Source organism: Leuresthes tenuis, unplaced genomic scaffold (assembly GCF_036924035.1).
Source record: "Leuresthes tenuis unplaced genomic scaffold, fLeuTen1.0.hap1 SCAF_17, whole genome shotgun sequence".
Lineage (NCBI taxonomy): Eukaryota > Metazoa > Chordata > Actinopteri > Atheriniformes > Atherinopsidae > Leuresthes > Leuresthes tenuis.
This window is the reverse complement of record NW_027325371.1, coordinates 1191888-1216252: the sequence shown is the minus strand read 5'-3', so window position 1 is coordinate 1216252 and position 24365 is coordinate 1191888. Positions and strand designations below refer to the sequence as shown.

General features: G+C 48.6%; 2 protein-coding genes across 3 annotated transcripts in view; both read left to right on the top strand.

Annotated features, from left to right (window-relative positions):
- The window catches only part of jmjd6 (jumonji domain containing 6, arginine demethylase and lysine hydroxylase), a 154358-nt gene that overhangs the window by 68529 nt on the left and 61464 nt on the right, over nt 1-24365 (top strand). The window lies entirely within an intron of this gene.
- casc3 (casc3 exon junction complex subunit) lies at nt 14178-23181 on the top strand. Of its 2 annotated transcripts, none has more exons than XM_072368096.1 (12): nt 14178-14376; nt 16283-16307; nt 16388-16443; nt 16568-16810; nt 17268-17416; nt 17499-17678; nt 17764-18629; nt 18750-18923; nt 19623-19721; nt 19800-19966; nt 20040-20239; nt 21858-23181. In XM_072368096.1, exons 1-11 carry the CDS (start codon nt 14191-14193, stop codon nt 20184-20186), a joined length of 2292 nt encoding a protein of 763 aa, XP_072224197.1. In that variant the 5' UTR covers nt 14178-14190; the 3' UTR covers nt 20187-20239; nt 21858-23181. The 2 variants fall into 2 exon arrangements, with proteins under 2 accessions (XP_072224197.1, XP_072224196.1); XM_072368095.1 differs by having other exon boundaries at nt 18750-18941.

The following is a 24365-nucleotide window of genomic DNA, read 5'->3' as shown; positions in this document are numbered from 1 at the left end:
GTGAGGAGTTGTAGTTACTGACCGTGACCACTGGAGGGCAGTGATGATCGTAGTTTCTCTGTTACAGTCCACATGATGACAATGACGGCAGCAAGCAGCAGGGAGTCACAGTGTAACAGTTAAAGTAGTTTATACAAAACATTATGTTAGAATAACCAATAAGAATAAATTATGACAGATATATAAGTATATATTAAGAATGTAGAACTTTATCTACAGAGTGCCCCAAGGTTTAAAAGTTGTATAAATATGGCAGTTCAATAAAACTGACATAGTCATTAACAGTTTATTAACAATATAAACAGATGTGGACTGCAGTGGTGAGTTCACCTGTTGCAGAGGTGAGCTGTTGAACAGACAGATGGTGAATGTTAGGAATGTTTCCCTGAAGCGTTCACTGTAGAAGCAGAACTGAATCAGTCTGTTGGAGAGTGACCTCCGCTGTGTCTGTAGAGTTTCATGGAGAGGATGTGATGGATGTGTTCTCCTGTCCCTCACCAACTCAAACATCTCCCAGTTCTGTCCCATGATTTTTCCAGCCTCAGACCATATTCTGATCAGAGTGGCCGAGTGGAGGTAGGGCTGTGGCTCTGTATGCAGCTTTAACATTTGCAAACAGAAGGTCCAGTGTTTTATTTTCTCTTGTGGTGCAGTTAACAAACTGATGAAAAGTGGGAAGAGTAGAGTCCAAACTTGCGTGGTTGAAATCTCCAGTAATAACTATGATGGCCTTCGGGTGTCCAGACTGCAGCTGAGCGATGTTACTGCTCCGTCAGCTGATGGTGGAACATCAACAAGTAAAGCAGAGAAGAACTCTCTCTGCAAACAGGACGGACGCAAACTCCTGCCTAAAGATGTTCCTTAACCTTAACATGCTTGGAATTACACCATCTTTCATTCATGAACACAGCAATCCCTCCACCTTTCCACTTACCGCTCCTCCAAACGTCCCTGTCTGCTTGCACCGTCCTGAAGCCGGTTTGGTGAAACAGGGTCTGTGAGGTCCACCTGCAGCCATGTCTTTGGAAAGCGCTCACGGTCCTCCCTCTGAGTCTCTATCAGTGCCCACAACTCGTCCATCTTAACTGACAAAGACCTCACATTTCTCCGGGCAGGGAAGGTGTTCTCCAGAGCGCTAAAAGCTGGTTGCATGTGTCTGTAAACACTGCTCCACAGGAGGCAGCGAGGAGGGCCAAGATGACACAATAAGAGGATCCATGGCGATGAAAGAGCAGATTAAACAGTAAAACAACAAACAGACGTTTCAAGAAGACACTAAAGTGCATGAAGAACACCTCAAAGTAACAGAAACTCTGCTGCAACAGGCTGCCACTCTTAAGGCGCCATCTTCATCGTGAAATAATAGATGATCAGCTGTGTCAGAGGCAGCAGTGAGATTCAACACCATTAAAACTGAAGTTTGCTGTTAGAATAATTCATTGCTTTGAGTTGAGCTCTTTCTCTAAACCTGATTAGATATTATAAGTTCAGTTCATGGTTTCATGTGGTTATCGCCATAACAGTCATTATTACAACTTTAATAACTACACTGAAGTATTTAGGTGTTTAAAAACACATAATTTAATCTATTCATTGAACTGACATCATGAGGTTCATCTTTTCACCACCAGAGGGAGATAAATCCAGATCAACGAAGAGTCCACTTTGTTCATCAGAGCTTCAACAGCCAAACAGTGACACATGGAAACAGAAACAGAGTGTTTGTTTGTTCCCTCTGAGCATCATGAGAAGGGTTAATGTCTTCAGACGTCAGCATCTGACTTTAACTGAGTCTGATCGGTCCAACGACATATTTTCACGTTGAAGAGATTAAGGTGTGGCTGTCTGAAAGATCTCATAGTTGGATAAACAATGTTTAGACTTTACAAAATCATCCTGTAACTTCAGTTATTCTGTAACTTTCTTCTCTTTACTGTTAAATGAAACTAGCTGCTGAATTCAAGCTCAAACTAACCTATGAAGCAGATTAGCTGAAAGCTCTCAGCATTACATCATGTAATGATGTGATGTGTGCTAATCAGATAAACTCCAGCTGTAACATTAACTAGAACATTTCTGAAGAAATTTTGATGGGTGCCAAGCTGCTGCCCGTCGAGACAGAGAGGCTGTGCTGTGCTGAGAGAGCTGCTAGTTGCCAGTCAAGCATAATATGATCATAATCCAGTCTGAAATATGAGATTCTGGCTTGTTTTTGGTGAAATCTGCCTGCCTTAGACACGTAAGGCCCGGTTTATCTGTTCAAAATAATGGGAACATGTCAGTGAATGCACGCTATCGCACGCATTTGTCTCGTGAGCGGCTGGCATGAACCTGTTATCACAGCTGATGTGTTGAGAATAATGGAAACATGTGAGTGAGTGCGTGCTGTCGCGCGCATTTGTCTCATGAGCAGCTGACATGAAGTTGTTATAACAGTTTAACTATGTTGGCTGCCCTGCTGCTGCCCGCTGAGAGACAGAGGCTGTCATGTTATATTGTATTAGAAGCACAGATAAAACAGGCTGGCATAAAGCTGTTACAGCAGGCCAGCAATGTTTACTCTGCCCTCATCAGCCATCTTGGCTCTGGCTTCATCAGCTGTATTAGAACAGGGCAGCCATCTTGAGTGAGGTCATCATTAGTTGCTATGGGCAACAGCTGTGCCTGCCAACTGTCAACTGTCAAATCTGCACCTCACTTTGTCCCCTTAAAATAATGGGGTTTTCATTTTGAGGCACAAGTCTGGAACAAACGGTCGCTGTTCGAAAAGTAGAAGTCGGATCCAAATAATTCTTTCACCATGAGCGCCAGAAGAGACGGGGGAAGCCAGCAGTGTAGTTTTTATTCTTCTCCTGTGTGTGGCTCCTGTTTTATGGAAGTTTTGAAATGAGTTTTCCGACTGATTTCAGGGCTCGGCCGTTTTATAATGGGATGGAATGTTCGTTCTCTGCGCTCAGAGGTGATTTGTGAGAAATATGTGAGGCCAAGCTCAATGAGAGTGACTTTGGATGAAAGAGAACTAAAATACCTACGTTTTTATGTAAAATTTGTCCAGATCAGGCAGATATTTTGGACGTGAGAGGCATTTGTTCGAGAAATTTTTTTTAAATAATTTTAGAGTGGGAGTTAGAGTGTGAGTGGCATGAGACGACCTCCTCTGGCCACCTAAAACATAAACTGCCGTTGTGTCAAAGCTGTATAAGCTATTAACAAGCCCTTTACCACAGTTAAAGTTGAGTCTTTCCTGTCACATACAAACTTTGAATGATGTGTGTGTGATGCCGTATGGCTGAGTTCAGAGGCCTCCAAGGAGTTAAGGCTTTCTCAATGCATTTTCCCATTGACAATTTTCCCGCTTTCCGGAATTCCTTTCGAATATATGGAATGAAACCTAGAATATGAATAAAACCTTGAATATATGGAATTAAACTTGAATATATGGAATAAAACCTTGAATATATGGAATGAAACTTGAATATATGGAATAAAACCTTGAATATATGGAATAAAACCTTGAATATATGGAATGAAACTATGTTACATCAACTCTGACGTAAACATACACAGCAGCTATGAGCTAACAGAGCTATAGTACACGTTCAATCATTCATTCTTCTTAAAGTATTGGTGAAATAAAGACAGATAATGCCTTATTTAGAGGCTGCATCCTCTAAGCCCCGTTCACTCCGTTATATGGATCTCGAGGAATATAAATATCTTCCGAAGGACGCCGACTTTCACCAAACTGTTCTCGGTGAGTAGATGAATGTATTTCATAACAGGAATAAGGTCTAGGTTTAAAAATACCGGAGTTCCCCTTTAAGTTTACAATTCTGCTGCATGATGCTGGACAGGACAAGGGGGAAAAAATCAAAAAACAGTTTTTCAGTTGGACGAAAAGTCATTTATTGTTTGGTGACAATAAGGATTAGAAGTAAAGCAAAAGTGGAACTGAAAACAGAGGTAGACGCCAGCTATTCAAAACTCACTGGACTAAAATAACAAAGCAGTGAATAAAAAGGGCCAGCAACTGTACCATAAATGCAGTGGTTATCACCGTCAGAATGAGTCCAATTAAAGATCCATCCATCATCTGCTGCTTCTCTGAGCGTCGGGTCGTTGGACTGAAACACTCTTGATATGGTTCCTTCATGTCTGAATTTACACAAACGCCTTCACTTATTTATACCAGAGAACAGCCTGACCCAGATGTCTCAGGCATGACCGACAGCATGTGGTGTGCATCAGAGAAACGTATACTTTCAATCACATGTTTTTAGATTAAATCTTATGAACTAAGAACATTAAACTTATTTCGAACTCCACCTCCTTTGAATGTCAGTCCTTTAATATTTACTGAATATTATATCTCTGTAGTTCCACTGATTAGTGTGTGTCGTGTTATAGATGGTGGGAAATGTTGGCGTGAACTCTGTGTCATAGAGAACGTGTGTTTTATGTCTGAAAAATGAAGATGATCCCATCGGACATCATTTCAGCCACATGTGAAGTTAAGTTGGTGAGTTTTAGTGTTTTATCCTTATATAGTTTTATACTGCTCACAGAGCTGAAAAACAAAACACAGATCACTGAAGTCCATAAAATGGGTTTTATTGATTTCAGCATCTTACAGATTCAGAAAAGCAGGAGAAGCAGGAGAAGCAGTCTGATTACACTGAGAGGCAGGCTAAATAGCAGGAGGAACCTGTCAGCACCAGGCTCTTTTATGCAGTTATTGGGCCTCTGCGCCTTATATGAGACCTGGAGTCTTTAACTTCTAATGTTCCAGTCTTTACCTTTCCATCTTTTCTGCGTAGAGTCTCTAAAGTTTTTGTGCTGCTTAATTCTCGTTTGTACTCATCTAAACTTTGCTCACACTTCTCTCCATAGTATTGGTCGTGGCACTCACAGACCGCTACAGAGGTTCCTGGTATGAGCTCACACTTGCCATGTGGACCACAGTTCATCTCTTTGCATAAATCGTTCATCATCTCTCTGTCACTTTTAATCATGACAGTATAACTTCCACTTTTCAGAGAGAGTCTCTTACACTTTCCTGTGTGATAGTAGGGGGAAGATGCAGGTTCCAGAATGGTGTCGTCCTCATCGTCTTGAACACCTGTGCGACTCTCATGTCCATTCCCCTTAAAGGCATGGACCGCAGTGTACGCCTGAGTCACCTTCATGTTTCCTATTGCCAGTAGCTTACATTCACTCAGTTTCTTTGGAACGTTCGCACACAAAGTTTCTTGACCAATGCACTTGTTAATAACTGCTCCCACAGCACCTGCCTTGTTGTGAGCCCCCTTCACCTGTCGGGCCACAGCTACACTAACAGCCCCATTGGTCATATTTGTGAATCCAGAAAACACGTGTTTATTCATAGTTTTAAATCTCTCATGGCCAGAATTTTTGGTTTTAAAGGCAACAACCATCCAGTCGAATGTGTTATAATTTTCATCCAGAAACTTACGGATTTCTTTTGCAAGTTGGCCGTGATCTTTCTTTTCATCCAAACGTTTTTCCACATACTGTTTTACATAAGTCATACTATCGGAGATGCATTTCTTTTGGACATCAAACATGGCTTTTCCTGCATCATATGCAGTCTGAGCTGCCGCATTAACCCTGGCTTCAGAGTTTATATTCTTCAGCCGGTAGTAGAACTGATTTAACACGTTGCCCTTAAAGATAAGACTGTGGATAAACAGTGTGTACGCTCTAATTTCCCTCTCATGACAGTGAACTTGAGGAGCCATCACGTCTCCAATCTTGGTGATGAAAGTGGTTCCTTTAGCTGTCAGCAGGTCATCCAAGGCTTTAGTGGCGGGCTCATACTTCGCGTAAGACTCTAAGAAATGATCAGTTTGTCTCTTAATCGTGGCGTCATCAGTGGCTGTTTTCAGAGTTTCTGTCAGAATTAGATAGTCCTTCCAGGCTGTACTAATATCCACCTCTGGCTTGTGGTAAGCACCACTGGCCCAGGTGTCCCATTTCTGCTCTACACGGAATTCATTCAGCTTAAGGTCAAGGCTGTGAAACATGTCAGTGATACTCTGTAAGTCTGATTTGCTGTTGACAGCTACACCGACTCCTATTAGTATAAGATTTACAATAGGATTTAGAAATTGTCCAGCAATTGGTATCAGGCTCAGAAACGGTGTGACTGCTAATCTGATCTTGTCTAAATTTTTTTTTAAAAAGTTCTCTGTTTTTTCGTTCATTGTCTTCTTTTTGGAGGGTTCGGTACCACTGCAGATCAGGAGGTTCGAGGACATCAGCAGCAGGAGCAGCACGTTGGCAGACGCCATGACTGTCAACACACCAAAGACCATATCACTCACACAGGAAAAATACATCCCACTTCAACACGGAACACCAGATACATTTTCCAGAGAGTGGAGGCGGAATATAGCTTTATATGGTTGAAATTATTAGAGTTTTAGGAGAAGATTCTGTTCATATTGATAGTTATTAATGAAGCTGTTTCCATTATAATATATAGAGAATAAATCCTGCCTCCGACTGAAGATGTGGACGAGATTTAAGACAAAGATACGAGGAAAGACAGTTCTCTGGAGATCATGTTCCTACTGAACTGTGTTTCTGGTGGATTTTAATTACTTTGGATTCCAAATAAATGAAGAATAATTCCATTACTTACCTGATAATCCAAACCTCAGTTGAAGAAGGGAGATTAAACGTGTTCTTTCCTTTCTTATGGGATCCTGTAAAAACGTTTTAAATTTTAGAATCAAACATTTTGTGGACAGAGCTGTCATGTTAGAACTATTTAACAGTTCATGCTGAGCTCGGTGTGAACGAATTCAGTTGTTATTACTACGTAATATCAGGATTATCCCACTCATCTGGCAACCAGGCCATAACTGACTACAAACCCACCAACACCACCCCAACATCCAGCCTCCTTCCTGAACGGGCTTAACAGCTTTTATGCTCGCTTTGAGAGGGACAACCAGGAGCCAACCACCAAGGCTGTTCTCACGACAGGACACCCACCTCTCACACTCTCCCCCACAGACGTGTCAAAAATCGGCCTCATGTCCGCGAAAATGCCCCTCAATTGACCCCCTGGAGCCAGGCACCAAGTTGGTAAAATACCCCCCTGAGAAAAGTGCTTGAAAATTGGCCTTGTGTCCGCGAAAATCCGCCTCAAATTACCTCTGGGAGTCCAACTTGTCACACTTGTCTTGGGAGAAGGTGTGCCAAGTTCGAGAAAATTGTTGCGGTTTCCCTGGTTAAATTTGCCCCGGGAAAAGTGTTAAAATATTGGCCTTATGTCCGCTTATGTCAGGCACCAGGTTGGTAGAATATCCCCCCAAGAAGAGTCCTTGAAAATCGGCCTTGAGTCCGCGAAAATTCACATACGCACTTTAACCACTTTTACTGCTGTTTTACACTTCTGGTTGGATGCTAACTGCATTTCGTTGTCTCAGTACCTGTACTTTGTGCAATGACAATAAAGCTGAATCTAATCTAAATCTCATCTGACAAAGAAGAACTCATGGAAATGATCACTAAAGACTGAACCTCTGAAAATGCACCACTTGGACTGTTTCCACCTTAATTTTTGGGTTTCGATGATGAGGTTTTGGTGAGGTTCTGGTTTCGGTTAGAAAACTGATTTAGGTTTAATCTGAACGGAGATGTTCTCAGTTCTGCATGACAGGAATAAGGTGAAAACTGGATTATCTCTCCATCTACCAGTGATGGACCCGAAGCCACTGGCCCTCATTATAACTGCAACCAGAAATGACTAAATCACATTACAGTAAAAGGTCTTTAAAGGTAAAAATGAACCACAGACCTGCAGAGAGGAAACAAAGGGTGGTCCGAAGGGGGCTGATGAGCTGGATGATGGGCAGATTGCTGGATGTGAAGCTGATCTGTGAAGATGGAGACTGAGCTGAGCTGTGATTACAGCAAATTGTTATTTCTGGATAATGTTAGTAAAGTAACCTGATGCTGATCCGTCCTCAGGCCTCTCAGGTTCAGCCGGATTTCTAATCAGAGGAAGAAACAGAAGACAAACTGAACTTTCTGAACTTTCTGGAAATAAACATTTGAAGTCGTCTCAGCTTCAGTCGGGTGCCGTCAGGACTGATCTGCGACCAGCAGAGCGTTGTCATGGTGACAGTGAGGCGCTTACCTGCAGTCTGCAGCAGCTGATCTGAATGTCCACACACTCACACCTCTACTTATACAGCTGTCCACACATGACACAGCAGCTTCCTCTGCGTGTTCCTTCTGCATCACAGTGACTTTACTTCCTCTGTGAATGAGAGAGCAGTCCACTAACTTTTTCAATGTGAAAAGTGTGCCAAAGTGGATCATTTGTTTATATGCTGCATTTTCGGACACTTACTAATTTCAAAAGTGGCCCATTCTTACTTGATTAAGTTTGGGACACTTTAACCGGTTAAATGTGCCCCATATTTACTTCATTTTGGGACAAACTACCCGAACTATAAGCTTTATCAAAAAGGAAAGTTTCAGCCTAATCTTAAAAGAGGATAAAGGAGACACCCAGGGTGTCTGCTTCCCGGACATTTACTGGCAGCTGGTTCCACAGAGAGGGGCCTGATAACTGAAGGCTCTGCCTCCCATTCTGCTTTTAGGGGCCTGATAACTGAAGGCTCTGCCTCCCATTCTGCTTTTAGGGGCCTGATAACTGAAGGCTCTGCCTCCCATTCTGCTGTTAGGGGCCTGATAACTGAAGGCTCTGCCTCCCATTCTGCTTTTAGGGGCCTGATAACTGAAGGCTCTGCCTCCCATTCTGCTTTTAGGGGCCTGATAACTGAAGGCTCTGCCTCCCATTCTGCTTTTAGGGGCCTGATAACTGAAGGCTCTGCCTCCCATTCTGCTTTTAGGGGCCTGATAACTGAAGGCTCTGCCTCCCATTCTGCTTTTAGGGGCCTGATAACTGAAGGCTCTGCCTCCCATTCTGCTTTTAGAAACTCTGGGAACCACAAGGAAACCTGCAGCCTGAGAGCAAAGTGCTCTGTTGGGGAAATATCTTATATCTTAATATATCTTATTATATCTTATATCTTATTATATCTTAATATTTTACAGTGAGATCTTTTTGATATGATCTCTCTCCGGGTCGGGAATGAAATCCTTCCCCAAGTGGAGGAGTTCCAGTATCTCTGGGTCTTGTTCACAGTGAGGGACGAATGGAGCGTGAGATTGACGGGCGGATCGGTGCAGCGTCTGCAGTGTTGCTGCACCGACCCGTCGGTGTGAAGAAGGAGCTGAGCCAGAAGGTGAAGCTCTCTATTTACTGGTCAATCTACGTTCCCATCCTCACCTATGGTCCTGAGTTGTGGGGAGAGACCGAAAGAACGAGATTGCGAATACAAGCGACCGAAATGGGTTTCCCCCTCAGGGTGTCTGGGCCTCCCTTAGAGATAGGGTGAGAAGCTCAGTCATCCGGGAGGGGCTCGGAGTAGAACCGCTGCTCCTCCGCATTGAGAGGAGTCAGATGAGGTGGCATCTGGTTAGGATGCCTCCTGGACGCCTCCCTGGGGAGGTGTTCTGGGCCCGTCCCACTGGGAGGAGACCCGGGGGAGACCCAGGACACGGTGGAGAGACTATGGCCTGGGAACGCCTCGGGGTCCCCCCGGAAGAGCTGGAGGAAGAGCTGGAGGAAGAACTGGAGGAAGAGCTGGAGGAAGAGCTGGAGGAGCTGGAGGAAGAGCTGGAGGAAGAACTGGAGGAGCTGGAGGAAGAGCTGGAGGAAGAGCTGGAGGAAGAGCTGGAGGAAGAGCTGGAGGAGCTGGAGGAAGAGCTGGAGGAAGAACTGGAGGAACTGGAGGAAGAGCTGGAGGAAGAACTGGAGGAAGAGCTGGAGGAAGAGCCGGAGGAAGAGCTGGAAGAGCTGGAGGAAGAGCTGGAGGAAGAGCTGGAGGAAGAGCTGGAAGAAGAGTTGGAGGAAGAGCTGGAGGAAGAGCTGGAGGAAGAGCTGGAGGAAGAACTGGAGGAAGAGCTGGAGGAAGAGCTGGAAGAGCTGGAGGAAGAGCTGGAGGAAGAGCTGGAGGAAGAGCTGGAGGAAGAACTGGAGGAAGAGCTGGAAGAAGAGTTGGAGGAAGAGCTGGAGGAAGAACTGGAGGAAGAGCTGGAGGAAGAGCTGGAAGAGCTGGAGGAAGAGCTGGAGGAAGAGCTGGAGGAAGAGCTGGAAGAAGAGTTGGAGGAAGAGCTGGAGGAAGAGCTGGAGGAAGAACTGGAGGAAGAGCTGGAAGAAGAGTTGGAGGAAGAGCTGGAGGAAGAACTGGAGGAAGAGCTGGAGGAAGAGCTGGAAGAGCTGGAGGAAGAGCTGGAGGAAGAGCTGGAGGAAGAGCTGGAAGAAGAGCTGGAGGAAGAACTGGAGGAAGAGCTGGAGGAAGAACTGGAGGAAGAGCTGGAGGAGCTGGAGGAAGAGCTGGAGGAAGAGCTGGAGGAAGAACTGGAGGAAGAGCTGGAGGAGCTGGAGGAAGAGCTGGAGGAGCTGGAGGAAGAGCTGGAGGAAGAGCTGGAGGAAGAACTGGAGGAAGAACTGGAGGAAGAGCTGGAGGAAGAACTGGAGGAAGAGCTGGAGGAAGAACTGGAGGAAGAGCTGGAGGAGCTGGAGGAAGAGCTGGAGGAAGAGCTGGAGGAGCTGGAGGAAGAGCTGGAGGAAGAGCTGGAGGAAGAACTGGAGGAAGAGCTGGAGGAGCTGGAGGAAGAGCTGGAGGAAGAGCTGGAGGAGCTGGAGGAAGAGCTGGAGGAAGAGCTGGAGGAAGAACTGGAGGAAGAGCTGGAGGAAGAGCTGGAGGAAGAGCTGGAGGAAGAGCTGGAGGAAGTGGCCGGGGACAGGAACATCTGGGCTTCTCTGCTCAAGCTGCTGCCCCCACGACCCGACCCCCGGATAAGCGGCAGATGATGGATGGATGGATGGAGCTCGGTCATTAAGAGCTTTACATGTGAGGAGAAGAACCTTAAATTCTATTCTGAATTTAACAGGGAGCCAATGAAGAGAAGCTAAAACTGGAGAAACATGATCTCTGCTGTTAGATCTCATCAGAACTCTGGCTGCAGGGTTTTGCATCAGCTGGAGGCTTTTCAGAGAATCTGTGGGACAGAACAATAATAAAGAATTACAGTAGTTCAGTCCTGAAGGAACAGATGCATGGAGCAGTTTCTCTGCATCACCCTGAGGCAGGATGTTCCTGATTTTAACAATATTAATTAATTAATCACCATCATAACAGACCGATCGTCTTTATTTCCAGGTCAGAGTCAAACTAAAAACCCAAACACACTGAGGACAGTTTCTCTGTGTAACTCAGAGGCTGTTTGATCCAAACCAACCAAAGTTTAAACTTTCACCTGTCTGAAGAGGTCAGTCTGTGCGAAACCGGACGAACAGCCAGGAAACACCTTTCTGAACCAACCACAGCTGCTTTCTGTCAGTCTGCAGCCGGTTTGTTTCACTTCATGGTGGCTGCTCTGAACCTGTTGGATCCAATGTGGAGCTCAGCTTCCACAGCTTCAGTTCTCAGACACAAACTCATGTCGGCCTCATGTGAACACGATTCAAAAGGATTCTTTACCACCTCCACCAGCTGTCTGATGAAAACTGAGCTGGTTTCTGTCTGTGAGAGAGGCTCGAACTGAGCATGAGTTCCTTCTGCAGCATGTTTCTGATGAATTTGACCTGTTTCCAGTAACATTCTACTGAACCTGCAGGTGATCAGGTGCATTCTGATGGAGTTAAACATTTGGTCGTTTCCTGTAACCACGCAGGCCGCTGGTAACTTCCTCATTTGGACAGCGTGAGCCTCCTGATTCTACAGGAACAGCATCTGTCCAGGTTGATTTTACAGGGTTTGGACGCGGCTGGAAGTTTGATTCAGATCAGATTTCTACAGATGTGTCTCAGTGTGGACCCCTGCTGCCACGCTGCTTTTAGTCCTGACATCGGGCTCTGACTGAAACATCAAACCATGAATAAAGGTTATAAAACAGGACCAGAAGGAACTAACTTTGGAATAAAATAAGTCACCGTGACAGAGACTGAAATCATGTTGAAAGAGTTCTGATCGGTGAACCACACAAACAGAAGTAAATGGACTCGTATCATCTGTGAGAGCTGAAGACAGATTTATCTCTAACGTAGCATCTGTCCTCTCAGAAAGTTTCCCACCAGCCAGCAGTGACTTTTCAAACTAAACTTCAACATTTCTACCAAATATGGACGTTTAGAGGTTCCCAATAATTCCTCTGATCTGATGTTACACAACATCAGAAGTTACAGACACACGTGTTAACAGCTCAGCCAGAGAAAGGGCATTAAACTAAATCCACAATCATCTCTACATGCAGAAAAAGCATTTTCTGACTCTTCTGCATGTCAGAGCTCAGTGCTAACAGTGGTCCCAGTAGAGTGCCTGTGTAGAAATCCCTCCGTTAGCTCTCCTATAGCTGCAAGTAGCCACATAACAGCAGCTATGAGCTAACAGAGCTATGAGCTAACAGAGCTATGAGCTAACAGCAGCTATGAGCTAACAGAGCTATGAGCTAACAGAGCTATAGCACACGTTCATTCATTCATTCTTCTTAAAGTATTGGTGAAATAAAGACAGATAATGCCTTATTTAGAGGCTGCATCCTCTAAGCCCCGTTCACTCCGTTATATGGATCTCCAGTTATCTAAATATCTTCCAAAGGACGCCGACTTTCACCAAACTGTTCTCGGTGGGTAGATGAACGCATTTCATGCCAGAAATAAGGTTTAAAAACACCGGAGTTCCCCTTTAAAGTTGATTCTTACATCACTGCTGGTGCTGATCTGGAAAATAACATCCACCAAGAGAGAGAGGGGGACAACTCTCTGAGGATTGAGCTGCATATTGATTGGTTCTTTGCTACCAATTGCCATCTTATTTGTGAAGGTGAAGTAAATATCAGAGACGCTTTGCTTCAAGCAAAACTGCAGGAGCTATGATATGGTGTGAAAGTTCTTCCTTACGGCCTATTCCTTGGGTGTGTGGTCAGCACATTCTCATTGGTGGAAACCCTTCTGCAGCCTCAGCAGCTCAGGGTCACCAGCATTTCACCCTTCAGCCTGTACGCCTCGCCTGAGTGGGGCAGTGAAGATTCACCTTCAAGTCCCAGACCCAGGCCCAGTCACCATTTGAATCAGATCACACTCAAACAGCACATGCATCCACTCCTGTTCCCCCTCCTTCAACTCCACTGGGGTGTGGCGCAGTGGGCACATCCGGGGGCCAGCAGCACCACCACAGACCGTAGTAGTAATGTCTAAGGTGTAATTAAAGCAGGGGCGGGGGGCTGCAGAGCGTAGCAAAGGGGACCACCTCCGTGGCCCCATCCACCTCCGTGGCCCCATGTGTGCTGTGTACAGGAGCCAGAAGGGAGAGGGGTATGGGATATAGACCAGGGCAGAGAAGCACCCCCGTTTCCTGGGACCTTCCACAGGGCAGGAGGGCCTGATGTCCACCAGGTTCGGGGCTTGCAGCGGCCGTATTCAGGGAGCTTCTGTCCACCCAGAAAGCACCCAACTGCCCCATCCCAGAGGACCTCGACAAAGAAAGAAAAGAGAAAACACAAACAGAGAAACAAACCATGCAGTCACACCAGTCGCAGCAGCCCGGGCCTGAGACCCACCATCACCCAGGCTGCCCCCAACAGGGGAAAAGCACCGCCCCACTACACGCCTCAACACCCTAAAAAAAACCCTGTGGACACATCGGAGGTCCCAGACCCATCGACCCACCCACACTGTGGCGTGCCCAGGGCAACCCAGACCCCCCAGACAGAGACAGGGCTCCCCCCGGGGCCACAAGGCAGCGCCCAGACATCAGGGCCCAGCACCACCACCCCAGGGCCCCGAAATGATTGAGTTATTTTAGACTACCTCGATGCATTGGTATCCCTCACAAACATAGTCTTTGTCCCACATCTGGTGAATTGGAATCTGTTCACCCAAATTTCAATACATGACATCTTTACCTGCTGTGAACATTTGAACTTCATTCATTCACAGTTTTGTCAAATGCTTTAATCATCTCCACTGGGAGGCAGTAAACATAAATGAGCTTTCTGACACTGCTCAGAGGACTGAACGAAGAAGAACACCATTACCCACAGTCCTTTGCGGCTTCCGGTTCCAACAATTCCAGTCCTAAGATGGCGGACCGGCGGCGAAGGAGGAGGCGCGCGTCCCAGGACAGCGAGGACGACGAAGAGTCCGGCTCGGGTTCGGACAGCGGGAGGTCCGGGTCTCCTGCGACAAAAGGCCGAGTGAGAGACCCAGACCCGGTCGAGGCGACAGTTAGCCGGGTCGAGACAAAGATCGACGTGGAGTCCGAGTGTGTGAGTAGCTGGTCAGGCTAACTGTTGGAGCTAATGTTAGCTCACCGAGCTCCGGTCTCCGACTCTCGGCCGGGAGCCCTGAGACCTACCTCTCCCAGTGAGACTTTACCGGGAGCCGAGTGCTCGCTCTGCGGGGAAATGATTTATAATTGATTTAGTGGTGGTCCATTGCTCTGATTCTCTCAAACGGCTCCGCCTCCTTCAGCGTTAGCTGGGCAGAAAGTAGTTCTGGTGAACAAGTTAACTGTTTAACATTTAAATTATCTGTGTGCACGCCAGTAATCTCACTTTTGTCTTTCATTGTCAGCTTTTAATATATGAAACGTTTATTAATTAGTTTATTTTAAATTCGCGTTACCGCGGCTCTGTTTTACGCTGGGAAACCGAGACGAAAAGGCGCCAGTTGGAGCAAACCAGCTCGGGTACCAAGTGTGACATAACACCGGTGCCGCTGCTAACGGTCGCTCCTCAGTTTGCGAAGGCTAAACCGGGAAGAATAAACCACAGTTTGAGCGTCAGGCCCGGATATTGGGCCTCGGACCCCCCGGCAGCCCCCTGGCTGTGCTCCATCACATGTGGCTCATTGTAACTTAGTTCATTACGAAACTGTGATAATCCATCTGTTGAGAGGCCTGTAGCCGTTAACCCAAACGGTCTGGCTGTGTTTTAGTGGATCTCAGATCAGTTCCTGGGTTTGTTTTCACGTAGAAGTGTTGAAAAGTCTTCCTTCAGCTCTGTAAACAGAGCGTTTCAGACCTGTTCATTATCAGGATGTCTCGGGGTTTTATTTGATGCTCATGTTTGCTGCTTTGCGGGATCGGAGACATGTCGGTGAAATCGATTTGGACACAGAACAGGTTTTAATCAGTAAATGATGCGGCTAACATATTGGGACTGAATTAGTTTAGTAAAGAATGGGGAAACGGGACCTTTCCCTCCGTCTGCTGACGTAGTTTCACCTCCTGTAGCTGCTTAAGGAGTTGGTCAAACGTTAAAATAAATGACACGCTTGTTTTTAACGGCTCCTGTTGGCGTGGCCGTGATGCAGTGACCACTGCTGGGGCGCGGGAGCAGCTCAAAGCGCCTGTTCTGGAGCTTTAAATGACTCCTTGCTTGTTGTTTCACTTCACACGGGCTCTACTGGAGTCCGGTTGTGGTTCTGGTTGGAGTTTGGAGCCTTCTCAGAGGAGGTTTGGTCCTCAGGAGTCGTTTGGACAGATTAAAACGCGGTGATGATGCACCATGACGGGCCTTTTTGGTTTCCCGGAGGCTGCCTTTCAGCCAGCTCCTCCGGCTGTGGCTCACGCTCGCTGTGTTCCCTGTTTCAATGATGGCAGGAAACAGCTCTGTCTGAGCCCGAAATGAAACTATCCCCACGCAGGAGCTCAGGCTGAGGAGAGGAAGCAGGGTCTGTGTTTGCTTCTCCTGCAGCTCCACTTTTCTCTGGGATCTGACAGACTAAACGCTCCTCTGATTCTGGTCAGTCCTGCTTCTGTCAGAACCAAATCACAGCAGCCACCAGGCAGAGCTCCCGGTTGTGTTTGCTCTTCATCTGGAAACCTTCTCGTCTCCCAGCTGTTTTGAGGATTCTGGCTCTGCTAACCCTGTAGTGATGCACATACGTGGCTTTTGTGATGAATCCCGTTTAAAGTCGACGGCGCAGCTTCTGTCTCGGTGAAATGTTGTCAGACAGCCGGCGGGTGGAAACTTTCAGACTCCACCACCTGCATCGCGTGCCATCGTCTCGCTGTCTGAGCTGGTTTTGTTTTGGGGAACATGAAAGCTGGAAAGTGATGAAATAGTCGGGATGAGGCGATTTCCCCCCCGAGCATTTGTCCGAGCGCTTCCCTCCGTCTTTAGGAACGTTTTCTGAGCAGGTTCACATCTTTGTTTTCTGTCGTTGCAGGAGAGTGAAGACGGAGCAGGAGAAGGTGAGACACTGGAAGCTATTCAAAATGCCGCCATTACACGCTGGTTGAGTTCATGTCGTGACTGTCTGTGTTTTGTGCAGCTGTCCTCTCAGATTACGACAGTGCAGATCCAGAAGAAAATGGCTCCCATTCAGAGGTAAAATCAGCTGAACAAAGTCACATTACAGTTTATTTAGCTTCAGTGGGAAAATCTCCACAGGAACCGTTTGTCTGGCTGTGTCTAATCTCTGGATAAACAGCAAGAAATATGTGTTCTGCAGGGAGTGGAGGAGGAAGAGGAGGGATACAGCGAAGAAGAAGCTCCAGCAGCAACAGGCGAGCCCAAACCCTCTGCTGCCGACAGCCTGCCGCAAGGAGAGGAGGAGGAGCAGGAGGAGGGGAGAGAGCAGCAGGAGGTCGAAGAGGAGAAGGCCGAGGGGGAGGGAGGAGCTCCGGGAAAAGAGGAGAGCAAAGCCGAGGAGAAAGGAAACGTAGCGGGAGAGCGGCAGAGTGGTGACGGACAGGTGAGCCTGGCTGCATCCATCAGTTTCATCCACCATGCTGTGAGCAGCTGCTCTGTCATTTAAGCACTTATCAGTGGCTTATCAATCCCTTATCGATGGCTTATCAATCCCTTATCAATGGCTTATCAATCCCTTATCGATGGCTTATCAATCCCTTATCGATGGCTTATCAATGGCTTATCGATGGCTTATCAATGGCTTATCAATTGTTTATCAATCTCTTATCAATCCCTTATCGATGGCTTATCAATCCCTTATCGATGGCTTATCAATCCCTTATCAATCCCTTATCAATCTCTTATCAATCCCTTATCAATCCCTTATCAATGGCTTATCAATCGCTTATCGATGGCTTATCGATTCCTTATCGATGGCTTATCGATGGCTTATCAATGGTTTACCAGCGTGGGAGTTGGGCAGAGGTCACAGTTGGTTTCTAACTGAATCTCACATGCAGGAGTCCACAGATGACCCCGAGACGAAGGCGGGGGGGAAACCCGGCCAGCAGCTCGATGATGACGAGGACAGAAAGAACCCCGCCTACATCCCCAGGAAGGGTCTGTTCTTCGAGCACGACGTCCGCGGTCACCCCCAGGAGGAGGAGAGGTACGGCGTGCGGCGCTCTGTCGCTGGGACTCAGACATTTTCCCGTGGAATGAACCTTTAACTGCATGCCGTGTCCCCTCAGACCTAAGGGCCGAAACAGGAAGCTGTGGAAGGACGAGGGCCGCTGGGAGCACGACAAGTTCAGGGAGGAGGAGCAGGCGCCGAAGAGCCGCGAGGAGCTCATCGCCATCTATGGCTACGACATCCGGAACGGCGGCGGCGGCGGCCCGGGAGACCGATCGTACAGACAGCGCAGACCCAGGTGGGTGTTTTCCTCCTGCTGAGGGAGGTTCTTACCCAACAGGTCACCGTTAAAGTTCTGATGAAGCGTGTTCTGATGTCTGCAGGCAGAGCTCGTCTCCCAGCAGAGACAAACGGTGGCGTGAAGGAGGCGAGCGGCCGGCCCGGTCCTGGCAGAGCGGAGGAAGAGGTCTGAACCGAGGAGCTCCTCCACCCTCCTCCGTCCCCGCCTCCTCACCCTCTGCCTTCCCCCCGCTCGCTGCCACTCAGCGGGGCAGCAACCCTTCCAGGCCGCCCCCCTCCCGCAGCAGACCGCACCACCCGCCTCAGGCGCAGTACAGGAATAATGAATCCAACGCACCCCCGCTGCACCACCGAGAGCGGCAGGGCCCCAAAGCTCAAGACTCCGCGGGGGAGAGGGGCGTGGCCAGCAGGGGCGTCCGTGGGGGGAGGGGCGGCTCGTCCGTGGTCATCGAGGAGGTTTCTGAAGGTGGGGGAGGAGCCTCGGAGCAGGAGCTGAGCGCTGGAACTACAGCTGCTTCGTCTCAGTCTGCTTCACCCAGACGGCAGCAGCAGGACCAGCGAGGCGGCGCCGACAGATCTGCGTCTGGGTTGGCCGACGCCACCTCAGACTCCTCCCCCCAGTCAGGGGCAGCCAATCGGGAAGCTTCTCCGCCCACCGAGCGGCCGGTGGAGCGGAAGTCGTACTCGCTGGCTCGCAGGACTCGCTCTCGGCCCTCTGACCTGGGCAGCAAACAGGCCTCCGTGGAGGAGTCCGCCGCCGGGGGCGGAGCCTCGTCCCCCAGCGGCGGGGGAGGGAAGAGCTGGGCGGGAGGAGGCGACGGGGCGAGCCAGACGGGAGGAGGAAGTGGGGCAGGATTGGCGGAGCTGGACCAGGACGTGGCTCGCCTCAGTCTGACCCGACAGAACTGGAGTCAGAGCCCGACGTCGTACATGCGCTCCGAGATGAGAGGTGAGTCCTGCCCCCCCGATCAGAACCGAGCCCAGCTGGTACCTGCGGGGCTCTCAGACACGTTACCGATCATCGGTTCGGATCAGCACCAGCTGACCTCTGAGCTCTCTCTGCCCGCAGGCCTTCCAAACCCCCTGCACATTCCCGGCGGCCCGCCGCAGTTCTCCAGCATGGAGGAGATGGGCGTCGGCTCCAACCGGGCCAAGCGCTACTCGTCCCAACGCCAGCGAGCCGTGCCCGAGCCGACGCCGCCCATGCACCTGGGGGTGATGGAGGGACACTTCTACGAGCCCAGTAACTTTCCAGCTAACGGTGAGAACGGGTCGGAGCCGCTGCCCATCGGGCTTTAGAGCGCTTCTGTGGCCCATTCATTTCACTTTTAACACTTTTAGATTTAGTCCTTTTACACGTTAATAAGTCCTCACTGAACTCAGGCAGTTTATTTTCCACGGGAGGGAAAGTTTGTGATTAAAACGGTGAGTTTCTGCAGGTCGGCTTCTTCAAAGCTTTACTCAACCAGAAGAAACCAGATAACATTCAAATCCATTATTCCAGCTGAGTTCAGGAGGAGCTGATGTGCTTTTTGTGGAATCTTCTCCATCTTTGCCTGAACTCATTTTATAAAGACGTTTTGGATAATTCAGCCCTGATTGGACGAGGCTGAGCTTCCTCCTCCTACCAGCAGGGGGCAGTAAACACGGCTCGGTCCTGATCCTTCACTGAGTTTATAAAGTAAATGTCTGCCTGTGCAGCCTCAGAGAAGATGGAGCTCCAGTTGATGTTAGTTTTGGTTTAAAGCAGCTGTTCCAGCAGGAATTACCGCCATGTTTCCCATGATGCTGTGCCTGTCGTGGCGTTCCCCTCAGAGCAGCGAGCCTCCCTCGGGTTTCCTCTCGATGCGTTTACTCCAAACGCGTGTTGCTGCTGCCGTGTGAATAAAGTTTCATTGAACTGGATCAAATAACCCTCCTTCCTTCCTCCCGTCTCTCGCAGTGCCGTACCAGGGACCAATCTACGCTCACGGGGACGGCCCCGCCCCCATCCCGCCCCAGGGCATGCTGGTCCAGCCTGAGATGCACCTCCCCCACCCCGGTCAGTGCTCTTTAATGTTCAATGTGCGCTTTTAGAAAAGTGTGTGTGTTAAACGCTCACCGCGGCGCCTCTCTGCAGGTATCCATCCCCACCAATCAGGTGGCCCCATCGCTAACCCCGCCCTCTACGGCGGCCCACCTGTGTCCCTGTCGCCGGGGCAACCACAGCAGCTGCTTCCACCGCCTTTCTACCCCCCTCCAGGAGTGATGACCTTCCCGTATCCCACCATGTACCCGAGCCCACAGGTAGGCCTCTTTAAATGGAAGCTTTAACCTTTAACCTTTAACCTTTAATGACGTGCATGTTTCTGTGTGTCAGGGTCAGACCCAGGTGACCTACGGGGGGGTGACCTACTACGACACGGTTCAGCAGCAGGCCCAGCCCAAGCCGTCGCCCCCGCGCCGCACGTCCCAGCCCGTCACCGTCAAACCCCCCCCTCCAGAGGTGCACTTCGCCTCAGAGTGACCTCACTGCTCCACCACCCGGACCTCCGCCCCACCCTGACCTGACAGCTGCAGGTGAGTCCGGCGCCTTTCAGACGTCCTGACCTTTGACCCGAACACACTTACAGGTGTCAGCAGCGCTCCCAGGTAATCCCTTATCAATCCCTTATCAATGGCTTATCAATCCCTTATCAATGGCTTATCAATCCCTTATCAATGGCTTATCGATCCCTTATCAATGGCTTATCGATCCCTTATGGATGATCAGCTTCAGAACTTTGACCTGAACACAGTCACAGGTGTCAGCAGCGCTCCCAGGTAATCTCTTATCAATGGCTTATCAATCCCTTATCAATGGCTTATCAATCCCTTATCAATCCCTTATCAATGGCTTATCAATCCCTTATCAATCTCTTATCAATTCCTTATGAATTCCTTATCAATGGCTTATCAATCCCTTATCAATCTCTTGTCAATTCCTTATGAATTCCTTATCAATCTCTTATCAATGGCTTATCAATCCCTTATCAATCCCTTATCAATGATCAGCTTCAGAACTTTGACCCGATCACAGTCACAGGTGTCAGCGGCGCTCCCAGGTAACTGGGTTCGGAAATCCAGCCAAATTCCCACTTTTTAAAGGTTTTTTAGAGCAGACAGCGAAACTAACTGGAAATGATTCGGTTTGGGTTCTTAAAGAACTGATCTCGGTCGTGTTCGGGTGCTCGAATCCTGACAGAACTGCAGCACAGTTCTGTGAGACCCGGTAAGCTCAGGACGGGTTCAGATGGTTCAGGAGATTCCTGGAATGTGTCGCTGAGTTCAACATCTGAAGGAAATCTATGAAGAGTTGAGTCTGTGTTCAGCAGCTGATTTTAGAATAAAGCGGCCCGGTTCTGACAGCCGATCAGTTCTGACGGGGTTCTGGGGTTCTGTTCGGAGGCTGAATCTGGGCTTTAGATCAATAACTGAAGGTTTTATACAGATGAAAGCTTTTAGAGGCTGTTTAACATCAGCCTGCAGCTGCGTGCACACAAACGTGCACACACACATGCACATTCGTTCACACACACGTGCACACACTCGTGCACACTCACTCACACACTCGTGCACACTCACACACTCGTGCACACTCACTCACACACTCGTGCACACTCACTCACACACTCGTGCACACACACTCGTGCACTCACTCACACACTCTCGTGCACACTCACTCACACACTCTCGTGCACACTCACTCACACACTCGTGCACTCACTCACACACTCTCGTGCACTCACTCACACACTCGTGCACACTCACTCACACACACGTGCACACAGACACACACACGTGCACACAGACACACACACGTGCACACAGACACACACACGTGCACTCACTCACACACTCTCGTGCACTCACTCACACACTCGTGCACTCACTCACACACACGTGCACACAGACACACACACGTGCACTCACACACTCGTGCACTCACTCACACACACTCGTTCACTCACACACTCGTGCACTCACTCGCACACACGTGCACTCACTCGCACACTCGTGCACTCACTCACACACTCGTGCACTCACTCGCACACACGTGCACTCACTCGCACTCTCGTGCACTCACTCACACACACTCGTGCACACTCACACACACACACATGATGTCCGTTTTCAGCCCAGATGTTTCTGTCTGCAGGCGCAGGGTGGGAGGGTCGGCGAGGAGCCTCCAACGCCAGCGTTACCGAGTTACCGAGGGGGGGCGGGACCAGACGGACTGCAGGTGACCCACGACATCGCTGGTGGACTTTTCCCATTTCCCCTCTTTGTTCCTACGCCGCAGCAGCGAGGCGCCCCCATCAGACTGAAGGCGTGGGACTGTGATGGCGCCGGCGGACGGGTCCGACCCGCCCAACGTGCCCAAAGTATTTTTGTTCTTCAGCTGAACCAGGAGTCGGACTAAATCCTGGCAGCTGCAGTAAAGCTAACGGTTTGAGCCGACTGCACGTCACTTTTAGGTTGTTTTCCATTGCAGCTCCGCCGGTTTAGCCACCGGGAACACGCGGCTCTGCGTGCACGTCGCGGCTCTGCGTGCACGTTCCTGCCGGCGCTCGCTCCCTCGGACCGCCGTCTTCCTGTTCTGGTCAGACCGGGTCGGCAGACAGAACGTAACGGAGCCGGAGGGATTCCAGGTTTTTGGGGCCAACGCTGCTACAGATGTGAGGGAGTAAGAAAGTAACCGATGTTTCTGCTGATTTCCTGTGTGCACGTGCGCGCGCACGCTGTGCTGGAGCTATGATGCTGTAGAACTGGATCCGGCTGATAAACGGGCCGTTTGGCGGTTCTTTCAGGATTTAGACGGCCCAGTTCGCTGCGGTGGAGAAACCGACGGCGTCCTGCAGCTTCGTCTTTTTGTCCTCTGAGACGAACCTGCAGGAACGGCGGGAAAACGAACGCCGCGGCGCCGGCTCCTCTGAACGCTGCTGCCACAGCGGTTAGTTTCCACAGCTGATCCAGGATCACCTGATGTGGAAGCAAACGGCTTCTTTTCTCCTCTGAAACAGACCGAAGCTTCCAGGAAGGTTTTGGGGTTAATGGAACTTTGTCGGCCTCAGCCGAGCTCGCCGGAATCTCGCCGCCTGTTCAGAGAAGCTGCTGCTGGGTGGGTGGAGGCGTTCGCTGTGCGTAGGAATCTAGAGGCGTAGCTAGAAGGACGGAGTCATTCTCACGCAGGGCAGTCGCATCGGCAGGGACCTCGAATGTTAACGACGGATGGATTTAATTTGGAGCTGCGAGGCTTCGGTTTCCTTTGAGTATCAGTTTGTTTTTTATCTGTCGTCAGTGCAGCAGCGTCTTCATGCGTTAAACATTCGAACAGGAACACGGCGTGTAGTTCGAAGCGTTCCACAAATGTTTTTTAGTTTGGTTTTCCTCCATATTTGTTTCTGTTGGTTGAAAGTTCACCTGAAACGTTTGTGATTTGATGTCAAATTAAAGTGTTTCTCCTTCTGTCAGTGAAGTGACCGAGTGGTTTGTGACGAGTTCCTGTTGAACGTTTCCACAGCTGCAGCCCGCAGAACCACAGAAGAAGAAGACTCGCTGTGAGGCTCTGAAAAGAGATGTTAAGCCTTTAAAAATGTCCCTTTTTAAGGTTTAGGATGTCAGCCTGAAAGGAAACGTATGAAAGGTTCCCACGAACATCCAATGACACGATGGAGCCGTGCGCAGTTCCCTGCAGAGGAACATGGCTTCCTTTGTTTCAGCTGCTGAACACGCCCCTTTCCGTCGGTGAGGCAGGAATCATGTCTAAATTAGCATGTTTTATGTTTTCATAGCATAGCTTTTATCACAACATAAACGTGTTCGGGTTATACTTTAACAAAGGTGGTTTAAAGCATTCTCACAATAACTCCTTAGAAGTTGGTGTACGTCATCTTCATTAGCTAAGCTGTTAGCGTTAGCTTCAGCTAACAAAGTAATGTGGAAACAATAATGTTCATCTTTCAGAAAGGAACAGCAGTAACTCCTCAGAAGTTGGTGTACGTCATCTTCATTAGCTAAGCTGTTAGCGTTAGCTTCAGCTAACAAAGTAATGTGGGAACAATAATGTTCATCTTTCAGAAAGGAGCAGCAGTAACTCCTTAGAAGTTGGTGTACGTCATCTTCATTAGCTAAGCTGTTAGCTGCTGCTAACAAAGTAATGTGGGAACAATAATGTTCATCTTTCAGAAAGGAGCAGCAGTAACTCCTTAGAAGTTGGTGTACGTCATCTTCATTAGCTAAGCTGTTAGCGTTAGCTTCAGCTAACAAAGTAATGTGGGAACAATAATGTTCATCTTTCAGAAAGGAGCAGCAGTAACTCCTTAGAAGTTGGTGTACGTCATCTTCATTAGCTAAGCTGTTAGCTGCTGCTAACAAAGTAATGTGGGAACAATAATGTTCATCTTTCAGAAAGGAGCAGCAGTAACTCCTTAGAAGTTGGTGTACGTCATCTTCATTAGCTAAGCTGTTAGCGTTAGCTTCAGCTAACAAAGTAATGTGGGAACAATAATGTTCATCTTTCAGAAAGGAACAGCAGTAACTCCTTAGAAGTTGGTGTACGTCATCTTCATTAGCTAAGCTGTTAGCGTTAGCTTCAGCTAACAAAGTAATGTGGGAACAATAATGTTCATCTTTCAGAAAGGAACAGCAGTAACTCCTTAGAAGT